The 18,928-nt window shown below is 33.6% G+C and overlaps 8 protein-coding genes across 8 annotated transcripts; 3 read left to right on the forward strand and 5 right to left on the reverse strand.

The window, feature by feature from the left end:
* Positions 1-23: 23 nt before the first annotated feature.
* Positions 24-1,599, reverse strand: LOC17876804. Its single transcript, XM_006281311.2, has 3 exons — positions 1,370-1,599; positions 466-546; positions 24-326 (listed from the first exon to the last, which is right to left on the reverse strand). The coding sequence occupies exons 1-3, from the start codon at positions 1,488-1,490 to the stop codon at positions 223-225; spliced, it is 306 nt and encodes a 101-aa protein (XP_006281373.1). The 5' UTR covers positions 1,491-1,599; the 3' UTR covers positions 24-222.
* A 144-nt stretch (positions 1,600-1,743) lies between these two features.
* On the reverse strand, positions 1,744-2,929 carry LOC111829077. The gene is made up of 3 exons (XM_023777765.1): positions 2,793-2,929; positions 2,116-2,207; positions 1,744-1,955 (listed from the first exon to the last, which is right to left on the reverse strand). The coding sequence occupies exons 1-3, from the start codon at positions 2,914-2,916 to the stop codon at positions 1,944-1,946; spliced, it is 228 nt and encodes a 75-aa protein (XP_023633533.1). The 5' UTR covers positions 2,917-2,929; the 3' UTR covers positions 1,744-1,943.
* Positions 2,930-3,223: 294 nt separating this feature from the next.
* LOC17874900 lies at positions 3,224-4,164 on the reverse strand. The gene is made up of 2 exons (XM_006281329.2): positions 3,889-4,164; positions 3,224-3,594 (listed from the first exon to the last, which is right to left on the reverse strand). Exons 1-2 carry the CDS (start codon positions 3,998-4,000, stop codon positions 3,443-3,445), a joined length of 264 nt encoding a protein of 87 aa, XP_006281391.1. The 5' UTR covers positions 4,001-4,164; the 3' UTR covers positions 3,224-3,442.
* A 738-nt stretch (positions 4,165-4,902) lies between these two features.
* On the reverse strand, positions 4,903-7,225 carry LOC17874880 (vacuolar protein sorting-associated protein 2 homolog 2). Its single transcript, XM_023786326.1, has 9 exons — positions 7,161-7,225; positions 6,128-6,162; positions 6,012-6,062; positions 5,816-5,920; positions 5,651-5,722; positions 5,443-5,514; positions 5,224-5,340; positions 5,048-5,121; positions 4,903-4,975 (listed from the first exon to the last, which is right to left on the reverse strand). Exons 1-9 carry the CDS (start codon positions 7,177-7,179, stop codon positions 4,915-4,917), a joined length of 606 nt encoding a protein of 201 aa, XP_023642094.1. The 5' UTR covers positions 7,180-7,225; the 3' UTR covers positions 4,903-4,914.
* A 2,144-nt stretch (positions 7,226-9,369) lies between these two features.
* LOC17874732 (CASP-like protein 1B1) lies at positions 9,370-10,790 on the forward strand. Its single transcript, XM_006281077.2, has 3 exons — positions 9,370-9,617; positions 9,712-9,835; positions 10,322-10,790. The coding sequence occupies exons 1-3, from the start codon at positions 9,406-9,408 to the stop codon at positions 10,577-10,579; spliced, it is 594 nt and encodes a 197-aa protein (XP_006281139.1). The 5' UTR covers positions 9,370-9,405; the 3' UTR covers positions 10,580-10,790.
* An 824-nt stretch (positions 10,791-11,614) lies between these two features.
* On the forward strand, positions 11,615-11,968 carry LOC17876229. The gene has a single exon (XM_006281781.1). The coding sequence runs from the start codon at positions 11,615-11,617 to the stop codon at positions 11,966-11,968; it is 354 nt and encodes a 117-aa protein (XP_006281843.1).
* Positions 11,958-15,631, reverse strand: LOC17874746 (subtilisin-like protease SBT2.3). Its single transcript, XM_006281595.2, has 10 exons — positions 15,141-15,631; positions 14,912-15,071; positions 14,422-14,825; positions 14,245-14,340; positions 14,089-14,161; positions 13,724-14,006; positions 13,309-13,640; positions 12,964-13,234; positions 12,588-12,869; positions 11,958-12,502 (listed from the first exon to the last, which is right to left on the reverse strand). The coding sequence occupies exons 1-10, from the start codon at positions 15,359-15,361 to the stop codon at positions 12,087-12,089; spliced, it is 2,538 nt and encodes an 845-aa protein (XP_006281657.1). The 5' UTR covers positions 15,362-15,631; the 3' UTR covers positions 11,958-12,086.
* A 1,062-nt stretch (positions 15,632-16,693) lies between these two features.
* LOC17877318 (probable ribose-5-phosphate isomerase 4, chloroplastic) lies at positions 16,694-18,889 on the forward strand. Its single transcript, XM_023787047.1, has 9 exons — positions 16,694-16,938; positions 17,130-17,257; positions 17,442-17,511; positions 17,594-17,701; positions 17,785-17,880; positions 17,983-18,039; positions 18,154-18,271; positions 18,355-18,421; positions 18,506-18,889. The coding sequence occupies exons 1-9, from the start codon at positions 16,792-16,794 to the stop codon at positions 18,582-18,584; spliced, it is 870 nt and encodes a 289-aa protein (XP_023642815.1). The 5' UTR covers positions 16,694-16,791; the 3' UTR covers positions 18,585-18,889.
* Positions 18,890-18,928: the final 39 nt, after the last annotated feature.

The following is an 18,928-nucleotide window of genomic DNA, read 5'->3' on the forward strand; positions in this document are numbered from 1 at the left end:
CACAAATTTTATAATCATCACATAAAAGAAGTAAAATGTATTCGATAATGTATCTGTAAATACTATGTCAATATTACATAGTTTGTATTTAGGTTTTCTTATGCTTGTATATAAATACGTTCTTATGAGTATGAATAAGATTACAACATTCTCTTCACCCTTTGAGACGAATCAACAATCCCGTAAAAGATATGTTTCCAATTTTGAAGACTGTTCAAAAATCTAAGGAGAAGAGTGTTGATGAATGTGACCACCACCATGTCCACTGCTCGACGGTCTTGTATAAATGTCTCCATTTGGCTTATATGTACTCATCAGTCTCCTCCCTAGAAAATAATCTCTATGCATTTAATATTTTATACATAATGAATATTTATTTAGTTACAATATATAAGAAAATATCAATTTTAGAGAAGTACACAGAAAGTAAAATATATAAAATGATGAATATGAGTAACAACATACCGTGACCACCACCACGTCTACTTCTTGACGATGGTGTTCCTATGGCACCATCGTGCTTATAATACGCCAAGATGCTTCTCCCTTCATATTTAGTTTTTGTAATTATTTTCTTGAAAGTAATATATTCATATAAACTTGGCTCTGATGCGAAATGACTAAAGCACGTATAAATCTCTAGGGATAGAATTATAAATCTGTTTATTTCTCATAATATACTACAAAGATTTGATAACACTTTTATCAATGGTCATCAAAACTCATTATAAAGTCTCTTTATTAAACAATATATAGCTCAAAATTTAAAATCATCAAATATAGACTCAATGGTTCAAAAGATATTTAGTCATTTTGCATTATAAAGTTTTTTTTTCAAAATATGTATAGATTAATAGTATGAAATCGTTTTGACCATCTAATGGCAATTTTAATTATAAACCATGCGGAATCGCTTCTCCTCCATCAAACTTATGGGTGATAGGCAAACTTATGGCTGATAGGCGATACAACGACGGATTGCAAAATTGGTTCGCTTCAAGATTTTAAATGGCTAAATTTTTTATTTTAAAAGTTTTTAATTCCCGCTGCACTAGTTGTACAAACGCTATTTTTTAATATAATTTAACATTATTTTCAAAAAAGAATTATAAACCATGTGATACCAAAGCTATGTTCCAAGATGAAATAATATCAATATAACCAGTTATATACATAGCAAAAAAAAGTCTATGAATTTATTGAGAATTGGTTTTACGGGGTTAATATATATATATTTTATGAACTCTAACTATTAACATTTGCTAGAATATGATATTCAATTTGTAGAGCTAAAAATGTAAAACAATTATCACATGGACAAATCAATATACATATATGTGTATGTGTATGTGTGTGTTGAAATACTAACCAGTTACTGAGAGTTGTCCATGATCAGCAGGCAAAGCTGATTCGGTATGCTGAAAGATGAAGCTAAGAAGAAGGAGAAGCATGAGCACATGAACCAATTTTGAAGAACCATTCTTTTCCATCTCTCTTTCTCTCTTCTCACTAATCACTATGTTGTGCTCTTTGTCGTAAGATCAGTGAATAATCTTATAAGCCGTCAAGACAGATAAAAGTTCTCCACCCACACACAAAAAAAAAAATCTATAAAACAATTGGAAAAAACAATCTCTGCCATTCATTTTCAATAATTGACCCTTTTGCCTTTCCGCGATTTTTATTTGTATTTTCTTTTTGTTAAAATATTTCTTTAAATTGAATGAAGTCCACATACAGTACTTTAAAAAAATTTAAAACCCTTACTTTGAACCACATATATTGCAAATTATACATTCACATGTCTTAATTTTGGTGAATTATTACATAACTTTGTCTACTGGCCAAGAACTAAGGAGAGGAACGTTGATGAATGTGACCACCACCATGTCCACTATTTGAAGGTCCTGTAAAAATATCTCCATTTGGCTTATATATACTCATCAACCTCCTCCCTACAAAAATAATATTTACTCATTAATATCTACGTATATAACGAATATATAAGATAGAAAAATATGAAAATATCGGAAGCAAAGTGAATAATGTTTTTTTTTAGGAGGTGGTCAATTATTAATCGATTTTAAAAAAATTATGAATTAGCTATGATCGTACCATATAGTGACCACCACCACCTCGTCTACTTCTTGATGGTGGTGTTTCTATTTGAGCGTTGGGCTTATAATAACGCATCATCATTCTCCTCCCTTCATTTTCTCGTAAATATATTGGTTTATGTTAGATAAGACATAGCACATTATTGCCATACAACTACATTATAGAAGACCACATATTTTGTATAAGCAAAATGGTTTAAAACGCACATATGAGCCGAAACCAAAAAAATTGTTAAATTCACCATAATATTGATTAGTTGTATGCATATTTGCAAGTGTCTCACTATGTCAATGGTTTTGGAAATAGCATCAACAAAGTGTATGTTTTGTTATACTACTAGAAAACATAGCTAATTCCGGCCATAAGAAAGCATAGTAAAATTAACCGGAATTTATATTGTCAACAAATCTATTTAAATATAAGCTAAGTGATCAATGCTTTTTTCAGATTACGGAATAAGAAACTATTTGATAGACTCGTATATAAATGATGATCAAATTAAATAGGATAATATAATATTGACAAAACAAAATATTATGTTACTATTTGAACAAATCTATGTAAGTTTCATGAGATTTAATTTCTGTGATTTAGACTGTATGTATGCGTCTATATGTGTATATGTTAAATCATTTTGTAACTAAGTGTGTGAGTAAGAGTATTGAAACACTAACCAGTTATTGAGATTTGTTCATCATGATCAGAAGGCAAATCAGATTCGGTATGGTGAAAGATGAAGCCAAGAAGAAGAAGAAGCATGAGTACATGACCCAACTTTGAAGAACCATTCATTTCCATCTCTCTCACTTTCTCTTTCTCGCTATGTTGTCTTATTCTAGTAAAGAATGAATATTATTATAAACCTCAAGAAAAAAAAAATGAATAGAAAAAAACAAATGAGAAAATAAAAATCTAGACCATTCAACTTCAATAATTGACCCTCTTGGCTCTTGCTTTTTTTTCCCTGATATTTCATTTTATTTTTTATTCTTGTTAAAATATTTTTTAATATTATAGAAAAATGGATTGTTTAAATACTGTTAAGTACAACAAAAACCATATATATATACGAAAACTAAGAAAAACAAATTAAAGACTATGAAAATAAAGTAGAGGATAGATGATTTATCACATGATAACACAAGAATAAAGATATAAAGTACATGCAACAAATTAATTAAAAGTTGGATACAACAACAACTACACAAGAACAAGATTAAAGTACAAATAATCTCATTTGTTATATTAGTAAATGTAAATGAGAGACAAGTTGTTATTGATATTTCTTTATAAAAATTTTATCCCATCACCGATCCATTTGTTTTCAAGAACCGTTATCCTCAAACCCCGGTGCAGGCGACGACGAAGACCAAGGTGGTGAATCTGGTGATGATGGAGAAGGCGACGGTGGCAAATCTCTTTTCCTAGCTCGTTGGCTTGTTGATGATCGTACCGTAATCATCATTCTTCTCCATTCTGATTATAAATTCATAATTAAAAAAAAGTTTGAGTATAACATACATGTCATTTAAAAACAAAACTTATATATAAGTATTTTATTGAAAAATTAGCATAACTTAAACGGTTAAGGCAAACCAAATTCTAAAGCAATAAAAAATTACAAAAAAAAAAAACAACCTAGTTTTCATATTTGTCTAGAACTTATGTTTTGGAGATTTCAAGGTCAGGCTACTTTTTTAATTAAATAACTTCTATATAAAGTTATAGAAATGTAAAAATTTTAAACATAGTATTAGAGTCAGCTCTTACCAATTTGTGGAGGTAACTTTTGTGGTTGTGCAGAAGCAAGATCAAAGTTGATGGAGCATGAAACCAAAAGAACCAGTAGAAGCAAAAACACAATTCCTAAATTCTTTGCCATCTTTTTTTTTTTTGTTTCTTAATTTACTAAAACTTTGTGATTCAATACTCATATTTATGTGCTCCAACGTAGACAAGTTCACCAAATCATTTATTGCATTATATCAACTAGTTTAGCCTTTTCGGGTTGAAACATTTATTGCTTACGATATCAGTCAAGTGTAGCATTTGACAAAGTCCAAAAAATTGACCCCAAAAAAAATATGAATATTCCACGACGAATATCTAAACACGTAAATTATTTATTTTAATTTTTTTCCTGAATCATATAAAAATTTAATAAAATTTATATGGATGCCTAAACCTATTATACTAGATTACTTATTCTCCAAGCTAATATATGTGTAATAACAGACAACAACAATTTTGTAGTCAAACCGTCATCGAGGTATAACTATATTCGCACTTGAAAGGAATCGATCCCTGACCTGAACCAACAACAACACTCTTGGTCTTGGTTAGTTTTTCACTTAGCTCTTTTTATAACTTTATTGCTTCATTGATTTGTTATTCGTCAATTTGAACATACTTACATTATTATGTAGTTTTAAAGTGTTGTACATAGTCTTAAATATAACCACTATAACGAGCTTTAGGCACTACATAGATTGTTCTAAATAATTTGTGGATCTTTTTAAGGAGGTCTTGAGATCCTCAAAGGCGAAAACATATATAACTCATGAAAATGTGATCAAATTACTTTTTTTGGCAACGTAGAGGAACTCTATAGTTTATGTGTATACATGTTCTTCTTTTCTTAAAAAGACTTATAAGTTTTTTGATGACCAATCTTAATATCAAACAGCTTAATAAGTTTCAGCAGATTTATACAGAGATAACAAGAAAAAGGAAGCTGCTCTCTTTCTTTCTTTCTTTCTTTCTTTCTTTCTTTCTTTCTTTCTATCTTCAGACATCTCAGATTCGTCGTAGCGAAGCCAACCTCTTCTCAAGCTCATCCACTTCACTTGTATCAGAGCTGCAAGTTATAAACTAACGGTTAGGTAACTTTTTCTACATTGTGATTTTGATTTGGACAACATGAGCTCACTTGTTAGTAGCTGCAGTAGAGGCAGGAGGAGCTGCGGTTTTTGTAGCAATCCGTCCTTTTGGTGCTGAAGATAGCTGTTTGAATAAAATGAAAGAGAAGACAGATTTTAGTTTTTGACTTACTCGAGAAACCGAAAAAGGAAGCAATTACATTGCTTTAGCGCAGAGAAACCTAACCTGAGATGCAACGCCAACACCAATCTCATCAAGAACTTGGTTAGTGAGATCTTCTGTTTCTTCTTCTGCCTCATCTTTGTCAAGTGTTTCATCAATTGCCTCTGACATCATCTCTATCTGCAAACCAACAACAAATAAGCCACATCTTGTCAACTAATCTGTACCTGTTGCTAATTACAAATAGTAAGCACTTATGCTTAAAGAGATGTATTCATTTACCGTCATGTCTAGCTGTGCTGACTGCTTCTGGAAATCTTTAATCACCTTGGCTTGTTTTGTTGGTGCCATTTGCTGAAAATATAAAGTAGGATTGAAGTTAAGTGTCATGAATCAGTATGTACCCGGTTTGGGAACTAATGTGCTTTCTATAGGTTCATCAACTTATCAATGAAATTGAGTATTGAGAATTGAAACAGACTAACATTACCTTGTTCATTGCAACCATAGCTTTGGTAGCACCTTTCATGCCAGATGAAATCGAAGTGCTAGCATACAGAGCCTAAATGAAAGTGAAGTTCATATTAACACCAGATTATTATTATTATAAACTGAACTAGTCCATTTAGCTGGTATTGAAGTTGAGGAAGTTAACCTGTGTATGAGTCGTTACACCCCTAATTTGAGCACGGCTTCCCTGTAAGTTTGTAATTTGTTGCCTCAATCGAACAAGTTGGCGAGCTAAAATCTTTGTGGCTGCCTATTTTAATCAACAGTCAAGAGATTAATCAATTAACATTAAAGTTCTTAGATGAATGAAACTGTAAAGAGAGAAAAAATGAAGAACTTGCCTCATTTCCAGTCTTAGCCGTTTTCTTGATTTCTGCAACTAGTCTCTTCTCCTAAATGTGACTTAATGTTAGTATTAGATATAACTCAGACAAGGTCACAGTTTAATCAACCTTACCTCTAGTTGAAGAGATGTAATCTCCCGTTCGATACCTGCGATGGCATCAAGATATCAAGTAAGTCACAACAATGTAAAAAGCTTAGCTCTATTCTTATAATGCTATTTGGTATAATTAGACAGAACAGAGGTCACAAAAGAGTCCCAAAGCATCATGAACATAGTATAATCACTAGTTCTTTCCAAATTCAAAACTTTTGATAGTTCTGGTGTTGCAGGGACAAGAATGATGCAGCAAAACAAGAAATTCCCAAAGAAGCTAGACTGACCAAGATATGAAAACAAACATCTTACATCTCAGTGAAATGTTAGCTAGAAAGGCTTCTTTTATATATCCACTTAGTTCTTTTACCAACCGAAAACAAAGTGATATAGATTGAGATAAAAAAAAATCTCAGCTAGAATTGGAAAGATAAACCATTCTTCCGTATACTAAGTAGCAATAGAGTGACACTGACACATATCATAACTCCAACAAAACACAATCTACATAAAACAAAAACCAAACTTTGCTAGAGATTGGAACCTATACAACATACCTCGTGTAGCCAGACTTCTAATGCTATTTGGTATAATTAGACAGAACAGAGTTACAAAAGATTCCCAAAGCATTAAGAACAGATATTAATCACTAGTTCTTGCCAAATCCAGAACTTTTGATAATTCTGGTTTTATAGGGACATGAATGATTCAGCAAAACAAGCAAATGCATAAGAAATTCCCAAAAAGAAGCTAGACTGATCAAGATACGAAAACATCATCTCAGTGAAGTGGTAGTAAGAAAGGATTCTTCAAACAGTAATATTTATGCATCCATTTAGCTCTTGTAACAACCGAAAATAAAGTGATATCGACTGAGACAAAACGCAATCTCAACCAAAATTGGAAAGATAAAGCATTCTTCACTTAATCCAATCCGTTTACTAAGTAGCAATAGAGTGACACTAACACAGATCAAAACTCCAACAAAACACAATCTACTCAAATCAAAAACCAAACTTTGCTAGAGATCGGAACCTATACAACATCATACCTCGTGTAGCCACAGCCATTTCTCTCTTACTGGTACGAAGAGCATCTGAGGAATTAGACAAAAATCCCAACTTGTCAACACAATCAGAAAACAGGATTGCAAAATTCACAAATTTCCCAATTTCGAGCTTTCCCAACACTTAAATTACACATCTGATTAAGAAATCTAACTACCCTCTTATGGATAACAAGAACCCACACAGCAAGATCCAATTTTGAACACACCAAACACTTAAAGATCCGATTTTTATCCAGATTTGAGTTTGTTCATACCATTACTCGCAAATTAGGAACAATGGTAGCAAAGTTTTCAGCTTTTGTTCTTACCTTTGGGAGTAGTCTTCTTCTTGAAGATGTTCATGACGATTTCTCTTCTTCTCTCTTCTCAATTCGAAAAAAAAACAAACAAACCTTGAGCTTCTTGTTTATAGAAAAAACCCTAAATCAGAGAAAAAGTGATCTGAGTGAGGATGATGAGAAGAGGCAGCAAAAGTTGTGCTTTTTTAGCTTCTCTCTCTCTCTCTCTATATCTCTGTGTATGAGTGTGAATGTGTGTATATGGGAATGTGTCAGAGCGTATTGGACTAAATACAATAATATCGAAAACGGTACTTTGGAACTAGCCGTTACAGAGTCTCCAGATCCTCTTAATAATGTTTATATTCCTTCTTTTTTTCTATCCATTTTCTTTAAATTTATTGTTTTCAGAACCGACAAAAACTCTTGTTATATATATAGGAAAAATTTCTGATTATGATATGCTTAACGAATTGAATTAAATTTGTTACACAAATAGCTGATTTGGGATTTTTTTGGTAAATAAGGTAAAAAAATAGGATATATCACAGAGTATAAATAAAAGAGAAATTTTACTTTATTTTGGTTATTAAAGTTAAAAGATTATTATATTTTTTTTTTGGGGAAAATATTCATTTTTTTAAGAAAAAAATATATCATTAGATGTTTAGAAAATAAGAATAAAAATGAACAGTTTTAATTTTTTTATTATCCAATGTAAAATATTTTGAAACTCAGTAGCTAAAGACTCATGAGTTTGTAGAAAATGATTTTAAGTTACATTAATTACTAAACAAAACAAAAAAGCACATGGCAATCCCAACAGCTAAAAAAAGCAACCGCTGTTTCAGAACCGAAGAGCCGACTCAAAACCGCGTTTTACATTGCAAACATCAAAATGATCAACCTACAACATTTTTGAGAACATTACAAGATATATTTTTTAAGAAAATCTTACCCTAAGATACTCTCATCGTGGATGGTCTAAAGCAAAATTTTTGAGACCACACGAGCCACAACAAGAGTTCTTTGATGACTCTATTTAAACGAGTTTAAGAACAACAAATTGGGTTTCTTAAACATTTACACCTTAAAACAAAACAAAAAAATTAACAAATGGTGTTTGGTCAAAAGGACAAAAAACAAAAAACAACAACGATTGCTCTTTTGTAATACTTATATAGATTTCATCTCTCTTGTTGAGTTCTTGAGCTCATACGAAACTGCCACATTCGTCTACACTGGTTAAACCGGTCCTTTGGTTTTAATTATTTTCTTTTGTTATAAGCGCTCTTCATATACAAATTAGCTCAATGCATAAAAAAAAGTATTTGTATTAAGGGTTTGACTTCTTCTTCAATTGCAAATTTCGACTTGCATGTTTGTGTTTACATGAATAAAAAGAAAATCACGGAAGTTTCACACTTTATTTGGGAAAAAGTTAAAAATATATCATTTATTTATACAAAAAAAAAAAAACAAAAAAACAAAAAGTTACAAGTTCCAACTAGTTCATTAATAATCACATAAGATTCACATTGTTTCAACTGCAATTTCTACCTTTAAATTTGCATCATTGAAAATTCACATTCTTTTTTTCCCAAAAATAATATGATGCGATTTTTCCTATTTTTAGCAATTAAATCGACACACTAATTAAACGCAAACGCAATCAGCTAATAGAGTTTATATTTTCACAATGTGTCAAAAAAGTCAAAAACAGGTTTAAGTTTTTGGGTAGATGAGATGAGACTGTCTCAAGAAGTAAGTTAACTTCACTGAATCTTCACAACCACCATAACCTAAAATTTACCCTCTCCAAAAAGTTAGATGGTCAGACAAAAGACCAAACACAAAACACTCAACAAAGTACTCAATATATAACACAACACTCTTTTACACAATACTTCAAACATAAAACATCTTCATATCATTCTCATCTTCAAACAATGGCGGTTTCAAAGCTCGCGTTGGCTGCTACAAGCGGTAAGAACTGCAAAGTACTCTTAGGGCTAAGATTACTTGCCTTCTCAGCCACGTTATCTGCAGCCATTGTTATGGGATTGAACAAAGAAACAAAGACTTTCGTCGTGGGACAAGTTGGGAATACTCCAATCAAAGCTACTTTCACTGCTAAGTTCGACCACACACCAGCTTTTGTGTAAGCCTCCCCTTAACAACACTTCTAATACACAATCTAAGATTTTCGAAATCTTGGCATAGCTAAAGACTAATCTTTTGGTGTTGAAAAATAGGTTTTTTGTGGTAGCTAATGCAATGGTGAGCTTCCACAACTTGTTGATGATTGGTCTTCAGATCTTTGGAGGAGAAATCGAATTCACTGGCTTTCGTCTTCTCTCTGTCGCCATTCTTGACATGGTAAACATTTTTGTTTATATTACTAATTTGCTAAGGAGACTAATTTAAGATACTAATTTATCTTTTATAATTTTATACTTTTATTATAATTTTTAATGAACTTTTTAGAGACGGTATATAATTTTAGTTTTCATGAATATTTTCATGGTAAACATTTTTGTTTGTATTACTAATTTGCTAAGTTGGAGACTAATCTAGATATAAGCTAATATATTTACTTATCATTTATACTCTAGTTATAAGCTAGTTTTATTCATATTTGAAATTTTTAGAGACAATATATCATTTTAGTTTTCATGAAAATTATAATTATTTTAGTTAACATATTTTGTCGATTTTTTTGTAAATAATAAATAAATATTATAAGTGATTTTTTATGCTAAAATAATATGATAAATTTTAGAATAAAGTTTTTTTTTTTTTGTGGAATTAGAATAAAGTCTCATATTTGTGCTGACTTGGCTTCTTCTCGTCGGAAAAAAACAGTTGAATGTGACTTTAATATCGGCGGCAGCAAACGCGGCGGCGTTCATGGCGGAGGTAGGAAAGAACGGGAATAAACACGCGAGATGGGAAAAGATTTGTGACAGATTCGCTACTTATTGTGATCACGGTGCCGGAGCCTTAATAGCCGCCTTCGCCGGTGTAATCCTTATGCTTATCATCTCCGCCGTTTCAATCTCTCGTCTCGTCCAGCCGAACAAATACTGCTCCACCACCGCATCTCCCTCCGTCGTCCCTTGAAAACATATACACGTGTGGTCGTGTGGACATGCACACGTGTTTCGTTCCCCTGTTTTAATTTTTCTTTCTTTCTCTCTTACTACTCCTTTGTTTCTTGTTGAGTGTTTTGGTGTTGTATCTCAGAGTGTGATGTATCAGATTGTGTAAGCATCTTAAGCATTTGCATTGTCTCTTCTTAGTAAAACTTTCTTCTTTTGTGTCTATACGTAAATCAATTATGATGCTTAGGGTTGGGTTTACTATAAATATATATATATTATTACGCCTAAAGCCTTAACCAAATCACTTCTGTAATTATTGAAACTTAAGGAGTTGTCAAAGCTCACCATATTGCATTAGCCACCACAAGTTGTGGAAGCTCACCATTACATTAGCTAGATCACTACTGTTCTGTTAGTTGAGATTCTTGTTGTGATATTCGTCTTTTACGAATTAGAACAAGAATCTCAAATCTTGAATTATTGGCATAATGATCTTAGCCCCACTCAAGACACATTTTGCCACGTTTCACAAGGAATTATGACATGTAGTAGTCATGTACCATAATAGCTTGTGATAGTGGTGTCGTCGTATGAACACCCTCAAAAACATGAATAAAGTATGTTATTGTAAGAAGAAGAAAAAAAATGAATTACAACGATCGATCATATTTACCATATTGTTTTGTTGAACAATGAATATTATAAACGTACAATCATTCTTATAAAACATTTTCATACTTTTTGCTAACAAAACCAGAAGCTAATTGGTTCTTGTCATCAACCAATACATGAATATCGAAACCCATAAGATCATCTCTTATGTCATGGTCATGCTCAAATCATGAAGCTATAATTCGAAAACTGGTTTAGGTAAGAAGTAGAATCCCAACGTCAAAAACACATCTCTTCTCCAACATCAAAGATCACCACTTATATATAAGATTACTCACAAACCCCATAAACACACACACACACACACACACACACACACACACACACACACACACACACACACACACAATCATAAACACTAGAGCCACCAAACTAAGCAACAATGTCAAAAATCTCAAAGGCTTCTTCTCTCTGTTCTCTCCTCCTCGTATTCTTCCTCGTCAGTTCGCGACCCGCACTCTCACTCCGTGGCCCAAAACTTCAATCAGAACCAAAATCAGCTCAATCCCTAATGGATGAATCGTCTTCAATGAGCAAGATCGAGTCCGGAAGTGCAAAGTCCATTGAAGGATTCTTCAGTCACATGTTTCCATTAAAGGGCTGGCCTTTCCCAAAGTACCCACCTTTCACAATGGTTAACCCTAATATTCCAACAAACCCATCTGGAGCTCAAGAGGAAACCACTAAGTTACCTTCTTCCCCAAGCAAAGGCGACAAAGAAGGAGGAAACGCTTGAAGATTGGAGTTTATTACTTGTGTTACAAAACATTTCTATGGTTTTACATTGCATTAAATAAAAAAAATGTATCTTTAACAACTGAATGGTAATAGAAAAATATGTTTAATCTATATCATTAGCTCAAAGCTATTTTCTCTATGACAGTTACAGGAATGTTAACAATGTGTCCTCTGTTTCCAAACAATCCAATTCTGCCAAAACTAGAACTAGAACTGTTCTTTGTCGCGTTGAGCGTTACGCTAAGTAGTTGAGTTTCTCCCATGCCTATAGAAAACATATTAGGTGATACTTTCATTGAAACACCATAAGGAGGACTCCAACCAACATTGTATGTCTCATTTCCGGCTATGCTTCGTATCGATCTTTGGAAAGTTTGTGTGCCACTAAGTGTTGATACTGTAACTGATGGCAGATTTAGATCAAAACCGCTGATTGTTGCGTTGTTCGCAGAACAATGAAGTCCAGTATAGTTAAATACCACTGGATCCGAGCCATTGATCCCACATAGAAATGACATATAGTCATCAAAACCTACATAGGGGAAAAAGTATACATTTTTGAACTTGACAAGTCAAAATTTTATTACTTGTGTGGTTCAATTTCAATACACACTTACTTGTATCGAAAATTAGACCAGGGTCTAAAGCTGCGGTTGCATTAACAAAACCGCTTCCCATATCAAACGGCGTTGCGGTATAGAGGCTTTGATCGGGGTTGGAAAAAGATCGCTGAGCCATTATCGGACCGCCTTTATTGTCGTCAAGAAGAGCGGTTGTGGAAAGCGCGGATGCGATTTGTGAAGGAGTGAATTGTGGGTAAGTTTGTTTGATTAATGCAGCCACACCAGCTACATGAGGAGCAGCCATGCTTGTACCAGACATCATAGCAAATTTCTCACCTAAACATAGCAAAAAGAACAAAACTTTAAAATTCTAAAGTTACTGACTTTATAGAAAAAATCCTCTGTTTTGATGACTTGTATATAGCTTCACCTTCAAACTCGGTTGAATCCGTTGAAGCGGAACTCCAAGCACCCCAAATAGAGTTTCCAGGAGCTACGAGGTTCGGTTTTAATATGTCTGCGTCGTTAAAAGAGTTGTCTTCTGGATCAGGTCCTCTTGCTGAGTAATACATTACCTTAGGAGCTCTGTCACTGAAGTTAGCATTTAAACCTCCTTCAATGGCTGCAACTGCTCCAAAACTAACAATTTCTTTAGTGCTTCCATCTCTTTGAAGAGAAGTGTTATAGTACTTGAGTAAAGTCTGCAAGAAAAACATATCTTTAGAGCATTAGAAACCATTTATAAACATTTAACAGTATGGTTTTGTTTTCTTACTTTAGAATCTTCTGCAGATGGAATTATGATTCCGGGCATATCCATCGGCGTTGGATTGATCTGAAAACCAAGAACATAAGGGTCCATGTAGAATACAACACCGATAGCGGATAGATTCTTGGCAACGTCTAAAGCTTGTTTGATAGTCGAAAGACCGATAACAAAGCGAGCAGAGTAGCTACATATAAGAAGATTCCCCGAGACAAGATCTTGATCGAAATTTTCATAATCTTGACAGTCACCTACATACATATCATTATCTACAGAAGTACTATTGTTCACGGCATGAAAAGCAGATATCATCTTGTACATCTTTCCATCATCAGTAGGAACTGTAAAGAAACAAATTACAGATCAGTAATCTTCGATTTAAAATCGTCGAAAGTTTATAATTTGAGATAGTACAAGGACTTACTTGAAAATCCTATGCCTGGAATAGTTACATTGTTTCCTAGGATTAAGGAATTGGAGTAAACTCTATCATGAGAAGATGCACCAACTGTGAAAATCCAAGGACTAAAAGAAGACATGCTTTTAGCCGCTGGACCGGTATTTCCCGCAGCTTGGACTACAAAGATCCCGGCTTTTACAGCGGAAAGTAACGCCATATCTATAGGATTAAAGAAAGTGGCAACACCAGGAGGTTTTCGATTCGGTGTAATTGATAGACTTAATATATCTACTCCATCTTGAGCTGCCTAAAAAAATTCACAACCATTCTTAAAATTGGAAAGAAAAATCTAAAATCTTGAATCACATTTAGTTTCTTGATTTGCAAACCTGATCTATAGCTGCAACAACATCTGCAGCAAAACCTCCAAAGCCTTTGTACAATGCCTTGTAAACAGAAATACTAAAATAGAAAGAATCAAGAAACATATAAAGTTAGTTTGTGAACTATTTTACCATTGATCTAAGTTTTGTTGTTTTACTTACAATGCACGAGGAGCGATTCCACTAGCGTTACCAAAGTTATGATTAGAAACTATCACTGGAACGCCGTGGTTACCCGCTGCAATCGAAGCTGTGTGTCTGCATATATAATCCAAAGAAACAATCTTTAAGCTTCAAAACTCTGTTTCTAATATGATATACACCAATAATTACACTTACGTGCCATGACCATCTCCATCATAAGGAGAAGCGTAATCTTCAGATGAGTTAAAGACTCCTCTTGTAACAGCGGATTGCGCGAAATGCCTTGCTCCAATTAGCTTTCTGTTGCAAGAACCTGATGGAAAATCCGGTGTAACTTCACAAATACCTGAGAAATGCTTAGGAGTTGGATACGAACGCCGAGAGTTAGAGTCGTTGTCATCGAAACTAGGATGCTTCGGATCGATCCCAGTATCGATAAAACCGATAACAACTCCTTCTCCAGCAATCTCAAATCCACCTTCTTTAACCCATGCTCCTTGTGGTAAACCCATAAACTGTGGAGTATAAGTTGTAGCTGTCCTAACAGAGTAATCCAACACTATGTTTGCTACTTCTCTTCTCATTGAAAGCTTCTCAGCCTTAAAGAAACAACACAAAAACTCATTACCAAGTACTCAAAGATTATTTCTACAAAGATCAAGAACTCATGTTTCATTATATATACCTGTTGTGAACTAACAAACAGAGCAAATCCATTGATTAGATAATGGTAACTATAAAGCTTAATATACTTCTCTCCTTTTAATGTCTTTCTCAAGAAAGAATCATGAGATTGAGCAACAGATGGTATCTTTGACCTCCCATGACGTTTCCTTGAATTGTTCCTATACAAAAAAGGGTATTAATAAAACTACACAGAGAGAAGCTAGTGACAAGAATTTGTCAGTACTAACCTTGGTTGCGGTTTTGGTTTTAGTTTAGACTTTTTGTGAGTCTGTCTAATTTGTTTAAGCTCTTGTTCTTCAAAGAGATGAACAAGAGGAGGTTGTTTAAGTGTGACAATGTACACAGCAGTATCATCATCATCATCATCATCATCTTGTTGTCCCAAAGTGGTATTAGACAAAAACCCAAAAGAGATCACAAGTAATAAAAACCCAAACTTCACCAACATTTTTGTCTAGCTACAATCTAAATCAAGAAAGTGGAAACACACACAAAAGGGTTTTTGATCTAACACTTCCCACAAGGTTTTATACAGAGAATGTATTATTATATAGTTATAAGTTCATAAACCCTACCAACTGAGAAAGAACAAAAACAAAAGATAAAAGAAGAAACCCATTAAAGCATATTCATGGTGGAAGTGCCAGAGAAACCCAAAAAGGAGCTGCCTTTTTCGTGTCGGAAGGTCGGTGAAAGAAGAAGAGTGCGCATTTATATATATATATATATATTTAACAACATTAACAGAGAAAGATATATACATGAAAGAAGAAATAATCACGAGGATCCAAAAATGGTGAGAGATGGATTTGAGTGGTTACCACGTATTTGGTTCCCACATGAATAAAAAGGGAAGAGGAGGAGAAGAAACAACAACACTCATAAGTGCGATCGAACTATAAAAGGAGTAACCTTTTTGTTTCTTTTCAATTATTCAATGTTTCTCTTTTGTGGATCGTCAATACTCAATACTAAATTATTGTACTTTACCAAAATTTTTATTTATTTAAAAATCAGTTAAAAATAGATTAAATGTTTAAAAGCTTAGAAATTGGCATTTTTTTTTATTTTTTAGGTTTTTAGAATTGATGTTTTTAGTGGTTAGGATGTAAAAGCTTAGTTTTTTTTTGTGTCTAGGGTTTAAAATTTTTTGATTCTATGATTTTAATTTCAAACTATTTTGCTAATCCGTTACGGAAACTAATGCTAATTTACTATAAGAAGTTAAAAATTCTTAAAATACCATATAGTTTTAATTTATGGAAATTTCTTAATAATTTAGGAAGATACTCTAAATTACTTATCAATTTTTTATACTAAATTTATTTTATGATAAGCTTTCCCTTACGTAAATATGTCCCATTTTATAAAATTATAGTATATATTTAAAAGTAAATTTCTTTCTGTGATGTTTTAGGCTATTTTTTAATTTCTTAAATTATTTGTTTATAATTTTAATATCGTAAGTTATTATTTACTTTATAAATCACATGTTTTAATTTAAAATGTTTGAAAAGTCCTCCTAAATTTACAGACTTGCATCTTTTTTTTTTCCAAATATCTTTCAATGTAACTGTTAATTTTTTTAAAGCCAATAATTTATGACTTTAAGAAAATTTAAATAACTGTTTATTATTTTTAAGTAATTTTTCTTACAGCACTTTTGTAAATTAACAAAAATATATGGACTTTATTTTTTGTGATATTTTAGGCTATTTTCGTAATATTCAAAAGTATTTGATTACAATTTTGTATTTTTGATATCGTCGTCTAACTCAGCCACACAAAACAATATTGAACGAGATAAGAGCGGCCAAAACCACCGAGTCACCACCGGAATCGTCGTGACTCGGTGACACAAATCGTTTTTGTAAGAAAATGGCATTTGCAGCAGCATCAACTCCATTTTCACTCTCTTCCGTGGTTCCCACGCGCCGTCGTAGCTTCCAAAAGGTTTCGGTACCTCGAGTAAGCGCCAATCTTTCTCCGGAGGCCACTCCTCTTCTCCGAGCAGCCCACCACACCGTAAGGGTTAAACCGGGGAAAAAAATTGAATCTTTATAAATAAAAACATCAAATTTATGATCAATTGAGAAAAAGATTGTTCCTTGGAACCCAATTTCAAATGGGTATCGTTTGAATTGTGCTAAAAGTTCATAAAGTTGAAGAAAGATTGATACTTGATTACAAAAATTTGTCTGGTAAATATGTTGCAGGTGGATAATTATGTGAAGAGTGGGATGGTTATTGGTTTAGGATCTGGAGATGCTTCAGATATGGCTATACGTTATTTGGGTCAGCAACTTCGTTCTGGTTCTTTAGAAAATGTTGTTGGTGTACCAATGTGAGTCTTTTTTTATTCTGTCTCTGATGTTTGTCTTCTTAGAATCCAATAAAGAATCAATCTTTTTGTTTGTTCAGTTGTTGGGTATCTATCTCTCTATTCATTAGTTCTTGGATCATGATTCTACTGCAAGTTGAGTTTTTTTCATGCTTCATGATGATTAGACCTTGACCTTTGTGTTCAGGTCTGCTCGAAGCGCGAGTGAAGCAGCAAAGTATGGAATCCCGTTGAAATATTCCCTAGATGATTTTCAGGTAGTCGCTTCCCTGCGTTTTCGAAACCGGTTTGATCTATTCTGTATCCTGGGGTAATGTTTGCGGTGTGGTTCCTTTGTAGATTGATTTTGCATTTCATGATGCTGATGCTGTAGAAGAGGGTACGCTTATCGCAGTTATTGGACGGAGAAGAAGTTCACAGGAAGATGACTATATTCTGAAACAAAAGGTGAGTAGTTCGTCTAAAATTTGAAGTTTGATGATAAACTCATTGGTTGGCTGTGAGCTTACTAAGAGAGATTGACAATGCAGTCTATTGTAAAAGCAGCTAATGAGGCAGTCTTCCTGATAAAGGAAGAACAATACAAAGCTGGCCTTGAAGGTTCTATTCCTGTTTTAGTTCAATCCGTAAGCAAATTTCTACGGATGAAGTTTGTGTTAATCCACTAGTGAGGGGATACGACTCAAAACACGGAAATTCAATTTGACGCAAGAAAATTTTGGGTGCAGCTTAATTGGTTAGCTATAGCTGAGGAGATAGATGACTTGTATCTAGGCGATGCAGAGGTATGATGTCAGTTTGGTTCTTTCTCAAATGTTTTCTCAGGGTTTTGGTTCTTATAGGATTGTGTTATTGCTCGTCTGATTCATTGTAATTTTCTTTGTATATATGTGTAAAAGGTGTGGAGAAGAGCTTCCGTAGGAGATGCAGGGCCTCTTGGAGGAGATTTTCCTATAGTAACCAGTGATGGTCATAACATCCTTGATGTTATATTTACAACTCCAATTCCAAGTCTCGGTAAAAGCTTTTACTCCAACCATTAAAACTTGGGCGTGTTAGTGATTGATGTTATATTTGTTAATCAATGTGAAAGTCTGCAGCTAACGTGGCTGAAAGCCTGGAAACAATTGATGGCGTTGTGGACCATGGACTACTAATCAAAACTAGGTTAGTTCTAGATCCATGATTGGTCAAGTTTACAATGTAGTTGATGGGGTCTTAAGAATCCATTCTCTGCTTTTGGCATTACAGATGCTCGGTGGTGATCGCAGGAGAAACTGAAGTAAGAACTGTTACCTTGCAGACCAGTACAGTGGAGGGTGGTGTATAAACCAGAGATAGACTCTACTGTTAGTCTTTTGTTATGAACATAACCGAGCAACATAGCCTAGTGTGATCGGAACGAAATTGTCAGTCAGAACCATAAGAAGCCTCTTCTACAAATTATACATTCAGTTCATAGAGCAATGTTGTAACTCCTTACAAGGTCACTATGTCTAAAATCAGTAGCTTCTTCCATGAGAAAATCACCAACATGCAAGCTCGACGTCCTTGGAGAACAAAGTTATGACTAGCCGAGGGGTCTACTCGGTCCTGTGGATGTGATTTTTGTAACTGACGCAGGTGTGAATTCGGGTATAAATATCTGAGACTTTCTCGAGTTTCACTATGTGT

This window comes from Capsella rubella, unplaced genomic scaffold (assembly GCF_000375325.1).
Source record: "Capsella rubella cultivar Monte Gargano unplaced genomic scaffold, Caprub1_0 scaffold_8, whole genome shotgun sequence".
NCBI classification, from domain to species: Eukaryota; Viridiplantae; Streptophyta; class Magnoliopsida; order Brassicales; family Brassicaceae; genus Capsella; species Capsella rubella.